The sequence below is a fragment of the Carlito syrichta genome, unplaced genomic scaffold, assembly GCF_000164805.1.
Source record: "Carlito syrichta isolate Samal-C Ts95f unplaced genomic scaffold, Tarsius_syrichta-2.0.1 Scaffold305684, whole genome shotgun sequence".
NCBI classification, from domain to species: Eukaryota; Metazoa; Chordata; class Mammalia; order Primates; family Tarsiidae; genus Carlito; species Carlito syrichta.
The window spans coordinates 405,953-417,110 of NW_007249780.1; the positions used below are offsets into that span (position 1 = coordinate 405,953).

At 52.9% G+C, this 11,158-nt stretch overlaps 1 protein-coding gene across 1 annotated transcript in view; it reads left to right on the plus strand.

Annotated features, from left to right (window-relative positions):
- The first annotated feature begins 6,206 nt into the window (after positions 1 to 6,206).
- The window catches only part of LOC103264591 (aquaporin-2-like), an 11,728-nt gene continuing 6,776 nt past the window's right edge, over positions 6,207 to 11,158 (plus strand). The window contains exons 1-3 of the mRNA XM_008062281.1: positions 6,207 to 6,645; positions 9,606 to 9,770; positions 10,065 to 10,206. Of these exons, the coding sequence (XP_008060472.1) occupies positions 6,286 to 6,645; positions 9,606 to 9,770; positions 10,065 to 10,206 (667 nt within the window). The 5' untranslated portion in view covers positions 6,207 to 6,285. The remainder of the gene's footprint in view (positions 6,646 to 9,605; positions 9,771 to 10,064; positions 10,207 to 11,158) is intronic.

Here is an 11,158-nt window from a genome sequence, read left to right on the forward strand (position 1 = left end):
GGGGCTGGGGGGGGGGAGTGCGGTGCAGAGTGGGAGGGAGAGGGGCCCTGGGCAGAGCCCGAACAAAGTCCTGCAGGCCACCCAGTCACTTGAGCTCATGAACGCTGGTGGCGGCATTGGGGAGCCAGGGCGGTTCTGATGCAGCTGTTCTGAGTGGGGAGTCAAACAGGTTTGGGTGACCTTTGTGAGCAAGGTCGTAGGGAGTCCCTCGTCACCACCCCCTTCTCTGGCAATGACCCCGGCGTGGCCCAGCCCTGGCATTCACCGCTCCTCTCTCTCCCCATAGGGTGGAGACACCTGCTCCCCTGGGCCAGCTGGCAGATACCCTCCCCCCGCCCTCCTGCCCTGAGGCTACCCAGGTGCCATCAGCTGTGGGGCCCCAGCCTGGCCCACCTTTCCCAGATGTAATGGGAGAGGCCGCCTGGCATCGGAGGAGTTCAGAGCAGCCCAGGGAGGAGCAGTACCAGGAGATCTGCCTGCCTGCAGCCTCCCCCTCCCAGCTGGTTTCCCCTCCTGCTAGCATCCACAATGGCTCCCGGCTGCCCTCCTTAACTTGTTCAGCCCATGGTGCACAAACTCCTGCCAAGCTTCCCTGGCGCTTGCTCAGCCTGTTTGGACCCCTGCAAGTAACTAGGAACTCACTATTCCACAAGGCAAGGTGAAATATACCCCCAGCCCCTGACCCGCACCTAACTCCTGTCGAATGTAGGCAGACTGGTTCCTGGTCCCGCCTCATCCCACCAGTGCACAAAGGCACACGCTCCCTCTCTCCATCCAAGCTCTGAGAAGCAACTCTGTCCCCAAATTATGCCTCTGAGGCCCACCACATGGCTGTAATGCGATGGGTGTGGGGCAGGGTGCAGGGGGCTAGGCGGGACAAAGGCTGGCCATTTGCTCATTCTTTCATTCACTTGTTGATTCATTCATTTACTGGACACCTCTAAGGGGCCGGGTGAGAAAGCGTTCATAGTCCAAAGGAAAAGCCAGAGAACCACATAGAAGGAAAGATGACCCCCCCAAGAACTCTCCCAGCAACCCCCCAACCCACCCCTTCCTGCAGATGGTTCTAGGACTGTGTGTTAAGGCTACAGGAAGCCTCTCCCAGTGAGAAAGTGATTTTTCAGTCGGGATCTCCAGCTGTGTTTTTCAAACTGTGAGTGGCAACCCATTAGTGGGTCATAAAATCAATGCAGTAGTTGTGACCTGAATTACTTTTTAGTGAAATAGAGTGGAATTTAAAACCTCATGCTTAGGAAATACCGTTTTTTTTGGTGAAAGGTGAGTTTCAGTTCATCTATCTGTCTGTCTGTCCAAGACATAATATTTCTGAGTTAGGATATTTAATGTAGTCCTTGTTGCAGGTCTCAGTGGAAAGGGTTTTAAAGTCACAGGCCTAGCCGGGCTCGGTGGCTCAGCCTGTAATCCCGCGCCTTTGGGAGGCTGAGGTGAGTGGATTGCCTGAGCCCGCAGGTTTGAGACCCGCCTGGGCAGCGAGACCTCATCTCTACAATAAATCAAAAAATCAGCCGGGCGTGGTAGCGCATGCCTGTAATTCCGGCTACTTGGAAGGCTGAGGTGGAAGGATCTCCGGAACCCAGCAGGTCAAGGCTGCGGTGGCCAGGAGCGGCCACTGCACTCCAGTCTGGGCGACAGAGTGAGACTCCAACTCAAAAAAAAAAAAAAAGAAAGTCACAGGCCTGGGGTTTGAGGAAGGGTTAGCCATGAGAAAATGGCGATGACACAGGCTCTAGGGAGGGGGACCAGTGTGTGTCAGGCTCCAAGATGAGGGGGATAGAAGGGGAACACCCCAAGTCCAAGGTCTGGCCTTGTCTCTTGGATAATGGGGAGCCATGGGAGGAGGTGAGGTGAGAGCCCATCTTCTTCATCCCTAGGGACCAACCTATGGGCAGGAGGCAGAATGCAGGAAGCTGTCTTTGTTTTTTGCTTTTGCTTTTGAGTTGAGGCCTCACACTGTCACCCAGGCTGGCGTGCAGTGACATAATCATAGCTCAGGGCACCCTCAACCTCCTGGGCTCAGGAGATCCTTCTGTCTTAGCCTCCCAAGTAGCTGGGACTACAGGTGTGTGCCACTGCACTCAGCTAATTTTTTTGTAGAGATGAGAACTCGCTATGTTGCCCAGGCTGGTCTCGAAGTCCTGGTCTCAAGCAATCTATCTGCTTCGGTCTTCCAAAGTGCTGGGATTATAGACGTGATGGGAGGCTGTATTTATGGGACGCCACAGGAGCTTGGCACCTTGGACCTTCCCTGCTTCCACTTGGGCCTCCGGTATCAGCACCACTTGGCGTTTGAGGTGGGGTTGGAAGGAGGAAGCCAGCCTATCATGGGGAGAAAGCCTGAATTTCTATATTCATAGTGCATGTCTGCTTACCATTTTTGTGATCATGGGCAACTCTTATAATTTCTCTGTGGCTCAGGTTCCTCCTGTGTAAAAGCGGGTTGATGACATTCACTCCCAAAAGTCCTTGTGAGGATTTAGTTTGTAGCCCAGATATCTGCAAGCCTTCAGTAAAATAACTTTTTAGTAGAAGTATGTCCCAAATATTGCTTGGAATATTCTTATACTAACAAAATCAAATTGTTGTTGTTTTTCTTTCAGAGACAGCGTCTCACTTTGTCACCCAGACTGGAATGCAATGTTGCAATCATAGCTCACTGCAGCCTCGAACTCCTGGACTCAAACTATCTTCCTGCCTCAGCCAGTACTATAAGCATGCACCACCACATCCAGCTATTTTTTTATAGAAATGGAGGGCGGTCTTGCTATGTTGCCCAGGCTGGTCTCAAACTCTTGCCCTCAAGCAATCCTCCCACCTTGGCCTCCCAAAGTGCTGGGATTACAGAGTGAGCCATGCCTGGCCTCATTTGTTCTTTATCCGAAATTCAGATTTACCTGGATGTCCTGTATTTTATCTGGAAGCCCTGCATCAGATGGCTCACGTTCTGTCCTTGAACTACATGGGTCCAACACTCTCCATGTTTCGAGGCTTCCTGGGGCCATGCGTACCACTCTCTCACCTCTCCTGCCAGCCTGTTGCCGGGGGTCAGCTCTCTTCGCTCTGTCCCATGTTGCCCCGTTTTGGATCTACCTTGTCCCTTCTTCCTTGGTCCCCAGAGCACCAGCTTCTCAGGCCTCGTGCATGACTCACTTTTCCCGACCTTGTGTGGAGGACAGAGGGCGTTTGCAGCTCAGGGTGGAGCAGGAAACACACCTTAGGCAACTGTCAGCGCTGCTCCAGCAGGGGGCATCCTCGCTGGGCATGACTCCACCCTGCCCAGCACCCCACAGATGCCCTCCTATATTTAAGCTTTAAGGGACCTTAAGCTCTTTCTCCCTTCTTTCCTTCCTGATTTTTTCAGGGAGTGAGCTTGGGATTCACTTTTACCTACAAAAAAGTCCCTTGAAGCCAGATTCCTGGGGTTCTAATTCTGCCTACCCACTTGGTAGCTGTGTGACCTCAGGAAAGTTACTTAACCTCTCTCTGCCTGTAGAGATGAGGTCTCGCAAGTTGCCCAGGCGGGTCTCGAACCCGCAGGCTCGAGCAATCCACTCACCTCAGCCTCCCAAAGTGCGGGATTACAGGCTGAGCCACCAAGACCAGTTGGCTAATTTTTTAATTTTGAATTTTTGTAGAGACGAGGTCTCACTATGTTGCCCAGGTTGATTTCAAACTCCTGGGCTCAAGAAATCCTCCCACCTTGGCTTTCCAAAGTGCTGGGATTACAGATGTGAGCCCCCATGCCAGTCCAATTTTCCTCATCTTTAAAAAAATGAGATGATACTATTTGGCTCATGGGATAGCTGTGAGGATTTAAGAGAGCTCATCTATGCAAGAATGTCTATAACAGTCCATGACAGAGTGGGCACCAAACATGGGTTGACCATTACAGTGGTCATATTTCATCGATTCCATCGTTTATCTTGCTGTCTCGTTGCAAGTGCTCACACAGACATGCGTCAGCTGGAAGTGCTCATCATCGCCTGTGCAGACCTAAACCTGGCCAGGCGAGTTCCGCACCTTCTTTCCTACACGTGCTCAGTTTAATTGCTGTGTAAAATGTCTTCAAAAAGGTTACACTGTGATTTAACATTTAAACAAAGTCTCTGTGTATGCAGAGAGACAGGAAAACAGGAGCAGGGCAGGAATTTGATACGAGAGAAACGGTCATCATTGGAGAATGATTGCAGTTTCGTATTTTCTCACAAAACAACATTCGAGTGTTTTATGGGACCTCAGAAAGCAAGAGCCCCACAGGCAGATGAAACTGACATGTTGTTTTATTACTGAGAAAAGGGCAAAATGATTGCTGGTCACACATGAAGCAAGAAAACCCCTGAAATGAAGCTTAGAGAATGAGTATCTGAGGCTTGGAAACAGATTCTGGAAACAGTAGTGGGCGATCTTTTAAACAATGTTGCATGACCAATGCTCCTGATGGCACAGAAGGTGACATGGTGTAAAAAACATCAAGGACTCTGAGACAAAGAGGAATTCCGGAAAGCTGGACTTGAATATGAAGAAATTTAGGGAACATTTTAGCTAATGTTTTGCCTGCCATTTCCTTTTTATGCATGCACAGGAGCAATTTTGGTTTTAAAAAGTGGGCCAGGTGCAGTGGCTCACGCCTGCTATCCCAACACTTTGGGAGACTGAGCTGGGAAGATATATCTGATTGCCTGTGCCCAGGAGTTCAAGACTAGCCTGGGCAACAATAGTAAGACCTCATCTCTACAATAAGTCAAAAAATTAGCTGGGCTTGGTGGCATGCACCTGTAGTTCCAGCTACTTGGGAAGCTGAGGCAGGATCTCCTGTGCTCAGGAGATCAAGGCTGCAGTGAGCGGTGATTGTTGCCACTGCCCTCTAGCCTGGGCAACAGAGCAAGACCTGTACTCTAAACAACAACAACAACAAAAACTGATCTCTAAATACATCTAAAAGACTTCTTTCAATAAATAAAATTTTGAAATGCTATATGTAAGAAAGCAATCTTGGAGTCATTTTTCTTTTCTGACTTTTTTTTTATTGAGTCAGGCTCTCACTCTGTCATCTAGGCTGGATTGCAGTGGCGTGATCATGGCTCACCGCAACCTCAGCCTCCTGGGCTCAAGTGATCCTTCTGTTTCAGCCTCCTGAATAGCCGGGACTACAAGTGTATGCCACCATGCATGGCTAATTATTTGTTTATTTTTATTCTTAAATTTTTATTTTTTTGAGTTGGAGTCTCACTCTGTCGCCCAGGTTGGAGAGCAGTGGCACGTTCCCATCCACCGCAGCCTCGACCTGCTGGGCTCAGGAGATCCTTCCGCCTCAGCCTTCCGAGTAGCTGGAACTACAGGCATGTGCCACCACGTCCGGCGGATTTTTTGATTTATTGTAGAGATGAGGTCAGTTTTATTATGCTCATTTTATGGAGAAAGAAAAAAAGGTTAAGTCACAGCGATGGAACAGGGTGATGCCGGAGCGGATGCCCTCAATTTCCTCCGTTGACCCCTAGTTGACTTAACTCCATCACCCAGGGCCAGGGTCCCCGTGCCACTGAAATCATGCGCTCTTCTCAGGCCATGGGAGCGGCTGTTTAGCTTCACTGGGAGAAGCTAAAGCATAATGACTTATGGGTGATTAGCTCCAAGAAGGCAAGCACAGGACACACACAATCTTACGCTGTGGAAATTTGTTTTCCAACCAGTTGTTTTCCATCCCCTTCAGAAGGAATTTTTTTCGAGGTCGGACAGCAAGAAGAACTTCCCAGTCACTAGAAGGGGTAGCTTTGATTTTTCTCTCACAGTCAGTTTTGGGTGGAGTGTTGCCCCTGCCTTGGTCAACAATTTCAGTCTGAGAGGGGGGCACAGACACAACCCCCCACAAAGGTTCCCGTTCACACAGCCCCATGGGGGCTGGGGGAAGGCCTCAGGCAACAGCCCTGGGGTAGCCAAAGGAACAAACATGGAAAACCAGGGGACGTCAGTCCTTATCTGGAGCTCATTAATGGGGAACATTAGTCAGCTGTGAAGGCCAAGATGGGGTGATAGGCATGTGGGTGGGCAGGGATAGGGAGTGGGGGCAGAGGCGGCCACTGGGAAGAAGAGGAATTGACCTAAACACCTCCACCTCCACCCCACGTGCCCAAATCCAGGATGGAGGGACCCTATAAATGCCTGTGGCCCAGCCTCCCCAGAGCCTTGAGAAAGAGCGAGAGCGAGAGAGACTGCCGCTAGCCTCCTTGACTCTGAGATCACGGGCCGGGTCACGCAGGGCTCCATAGCATGTGGGAGCTCCGGTCCATCGCCTTCTCCAGGGCCGTGTTCGCCGAGTTCCTGGCCACTCTCCTCTTCGTCTTCTTTGGCCTTGGCTCAGCCCTCAACTGGCCGCAGGCCCTGCCCTCTGTGCTGCAGATCGCCTTGGCATTCGGCCTGGGCATCGGCACCCTGGTGCAGGCTCTGGGCCACGTCAGTGGGGCCCACATCAACCCTGCCGTGACCGTGGCCTGCCTGGTGGGCTGCCACATCTCCTTTCTCCGAGCTGCCTTCTACGTGGCTGCCCAGCTTTTGGGGGCTGTGGCAGGGGCGGCCTTGCTCCACGAGATCACACCAGCAGACATCCGCGGGGACCTCGCTGTCAATGTTGTGAGTAGCCATACATCGCCCCTGCCCAAGGGGCAGATCCCGGGGAACTCCTTGGGAAGGAGGAGATTGGCTCTAGGTGAGGGTCTGGGTAGGGAGACAGGCTGGAACAGAAGTACAGCTGTTGTAGGAAAGTCGGGGTAGAAGGATCAAGGGTGTCAGAGAAAAGTCCGGATACAAATGGGCCTACTGGGACCTTCTGCCACAGAAAAAGAGCAGCGCTGGGGTGTCTGTCTGTTGGACTTAATGCCTGCTTTCCAGTGAGGACTGAGCTAGTAACCAGCAGGGGACAGAATCCCAAAGTAGATGTGTTTTCTGAGCTGGGAGAGCCCTAGAGTGCTAGTCACAGGGACTTCAAGAGAAGAGAGGGAACTGGGCATAATGCCACACACCTGTAATCCCAGCACTTTGAGAGACTGAGGTGGGAAGACTGCTTGAAACCAGGAGTTTGAGACCAGCCTGGGCAATATAGCAAGATCTCGTCTCTACAAAAAAAAAAGGGAGAAAGAAACATTAGCCAGGCATGGTGGTGCACACCTGTAGTCCCAGCTACTCGGGAGGCAGAGGTAGAAGGATCACTTGAGCTCAGGAGGTCAAGGCTACAGTAAGCCGTGATTGAGCTACTGCCCTCCAGGCTGCATGGGTGACAGAGTAAAACACTGTCTTGGGGGGGAAAAAGAGAGAGAGAGAGAGAGAAAGAAGAGGGGCTGAATATTTCTTCAGCATCTTCCGTGTGTGGGCCCCGTGGCAGGTGATCCTTACAAGACATGCACTGACCTCTTACCCTGTGAGTTGGGTTGGGTACACTCATCTCTCCATACGCTGAAGAAGATCCCCAGAACCAGCTCCTGATTACATGATACGGGGCTAAATGGGTACCTCAGTCCTCTGGAAGGGGGGGGTCCACTGCCCCTCCTCATGCCCCTCCCCCCTCCCCTCTCTTGGGAATCCAAGGGGCATGGGTGAGGAGGAATGGCCTGAGGCCCCCACAGAACAACTCTCACTCTGAACCCCATCCCAAGCCAGGCAGTAAGTGGCTCTTTTGCACCTCGGTCTCCAGCATTTCCCGGGCCGCTGGATGAATGTCCTGATGTCTCTGAAGAGCCCTGCACAGTCTCCATGGCCACCCCTTCCTCTGCACAGGTGGCCCTTCCTCATGCGGTGAAGGGGATGGGGGAACTTCTCTGTTCTTCAAAATGGAACATGTGAGGAGGCTGGAGGCCCAGGGCCAAGAAAAGGCTAAAATGGCCAAGATGGTGGACAGGCTGAGGCGTGTGTCCACTTCTACTGAGAGCAAAATTAGTTCAGCTTGCAGCAGGGAGAGGTCCAGTTACAGAAAGAGGAGCTTCCTGAGAGCGTGGCCAAGGGAGTCCTCCTCTAACAGCAGGCACTGGGAGCACTCGGAGGCCACAGGGAGCACTCAGTCCTCCTCCTCCATCAGTTCACAGCCAACTGGGGCCCTTGGAAGGGAAGGGCCTGGGAAGATCCCTTCAAGCTCCTGCTCAGTATTTTCCATCTTGAGTAACTGGGAGAGCCCTGCCTGCCTGAATTGGGGCAGCAGTGGGACTGACTTATCCTGAAGCTAGGGGGAGCCAGACGACCCTCAAGACTGTCCTAGGTGTCCTCTGAGGACACTGAGAGCCACCCCAGTCACCAAGAAGTTACCACTGATGTGCACTTGCCCTGTACCAAGCCAGATAGCATCTCACCCTTGATCAATTCTGTGTTTCCCCCTCTCCCTGTCCTGAGTGGTACATTGAGTGAGGCTCAGCATGCAATTGACACAAATCACAACACCAACAAGTCATTTCCAGTCTTCACACAGTCCCCCAGAATCCATTCTGTTACCCCATTTTGCAGAAGGAGAAACTGAGGCCAAAGCAAATAGGGTCCCACAGCAAGTCAGAGGCCTCCAAAGTGTCTGCTTCCAAAGCTCTTTTCACTAGAGGCTCTGACATTGGACAACAACTGGGAAAGTGGCTCTTTTGCACCTCCAGGATAGAGGTCAGACCCTGGAGAGACCCAAGGGTGCCAAGCCGATGGCTAGGACCCCAGAGAGTGGGGGGATTCAGGGCCTGAAGAAGGAGCGTGGGAGCTGAGAGGAGAGCTGTCCCAGCTCCACCAGGTGCAGTGCTCAGCCCCAGAGGGCAGGGCGTAGGGTACAGGATGACAAAACGCAAGGAGAGATCCAGTGCTGGGTGTGGCCCAGTTATGAAATCACCTCCTTGCTCAGCCCCAAGTTCTCTCCCTACCCAAAGCAGGGTCTTCTGGGACCACAAACATCCCACACGGGTGTGGAGGCCCTGCAGCACCAAGCTCCAGTGTCTCCACCCCATCCCGCAGGATGTGCAGGGAGCAAGCCCACAGGGCAAAACGGTGGCCTCAGACTCAATGGAAACAGGCACAGATGAGGGGGAAGATTTGTATGCTGGACCGTGTGGGGAGGGGGCACGCTAGGACCACCCCCCAGGCCCAAGTCCCTAGACCCTGTCCCTGGGAGCCATTGGACCTGGAAGAAAGACCACAGGCCTCTCATTGCATCAGTGTCTTTTGGCCTAGGGAGAGAGAAAGGCCTTCCTGTTACCTGGCCCAAAGCTGCCTGCTGCAGTTGAAACCTCTCCCCTTCTTGTTCTTTAGGAAACAGAAATTCTGGATGCAGGCATCCTTTTCCTCTTACTCTGTAAGCACACAGCCTCAACCCCCAAATCGAATGGGCTGTGGAGTCAGTTTTCCTGCCTCTGTCTGGGATCATGGGCATCCCCGGGGGCCAAGGGCCGTCCATGTCCCTGCCTTTGGGCCAGGCCCCAGGAAGCCGGCATCAGGAGTTCTGGCTGCCAGCCCAGAGCCCTCTCCAGTGCCTTGACCTCAAGTGGGCAGGAAGATGGCGCCAGAGTGGCCAGTGCGCTCAGTGTCCCCCCCCCACCTCTCTCTCTCTCCTTCCTCTCTCCTATCTCTGTCCCCAGCTCAACAACAACACGACCGCTGGTCAGGGGGTGACCGTGGAGCTCTTCCTGACCCTGCAGCTGGTGCTCTGCATCTTCGCCTCCACCGATCAGCGCCGTGGAGACAACCTGGGCACCCCCGCCCTCTCCATCGGTTTCTCGGTGGCCCTGGGCCACCTCCTCGGGGTAGGTCACAGCCTCAGGTCCAAGCCTCCCGGCAGGGACACACAAACCACTCTAGACACAGGCACAGGGAGCCCTCAAAACTGACAGCCATCAAGACCTCCAGAGGGACAGGCACGCAGAACTCCCAAAGGGACAGAAACCTCAGAGGGACAGATAACACTCCAGCCCTGAATGAAGACAGAGCCCTGTAAATAAAACACGGATTCCTTTAGGTTTAGGCCAAGCCCTGAGAGGAGGACGAGACCCCCTGTCCTGTCCTCACCTCCCTTCTCTCCCTGCCCCCATCCATTGCAGATCCACTACACCAACTGCTCCATGAATCCTGCCCGCTCCCTGGCTCCGGCCGTCGTCACTGGCAAGTTCGACGACCACTGGGTATGGCTGAAGCCCCCTGCCTTCTCCTTCCCTAGAAAACCATTTGCGAGGGAGAGCAAGGGTTGGAATAGCGTGGGGTGGGGGCTCCAAACCCACCACACTCCTCCTCCTGGGGCCTTGGGGAGCCCTGGGTTCCATCCCTCAGGTCCATGTTGGCATTGGCCAGTGACTGGGTTTCCACATCTGTAAATGAGAATAACAATAGTTCTTACCTCACTGGCTTCTTGGGAATATGAAATGAGGTTACCTGTGCAACAAACATGGCCTGGCACTTAGAACGCCATAAATGGCGATAGTTACACTATCTAACACATATGTTTTTATTATTTAGCACTTATCTAGAGTTCAGGATGTGCTAGGCCTTGCTCTAAGTACTTTGCAAATATTAACTCATTTCATTTTCACAACAACCTTGGGAGGTAGGCATTCTTATAATGAAAGGAAACTGAGGCACAGAGAGAGTAGGTAATTTGTGGAAGTTCACACAGCAAGTGGTGGAGTCACAATTCACACCTGGGCAGATGCGGTCTCAGAATTCACGACTGGGCTTGGTGGCTCAGCTTGTAATCCCAGCACTTTGGGAGGCCCAGGGGGGTGGATTGCCTGAGCCCGTGGGTTCAAGACCAACCTGGGCAAATTAGCCGGGCATGGTAACCCGCGCCGGTAGTTCTGGCTACTTGGAAGGCTGAGGGGGAAGAATCGCCAGAGCCCAGGCAGATTGACGCTGGGGTGGTCATGAGTGTGTCACCGCACTCCAGCGTGGGCGACGGAGTCCAACTGGTGCTCTGCATCTTCAACTCAACTGTCCAAACTCCAACTCAAAAAAAAGGAATTCACACCCTTAACGCCCCCATCCGCACTAACAAGTCTTCGGAAGCAGCTCAGGCTGTTGTGGCTCATTACACGAATAAGCATTTTAGTAAAGCAATGACTGGGAGCACAGGAGTGTGGGGAGGAGGGGGTCTGGGGAGGAGGGGCCCAAGAAGAAGCGGGCACGGAGAGAGGGCTGCAGG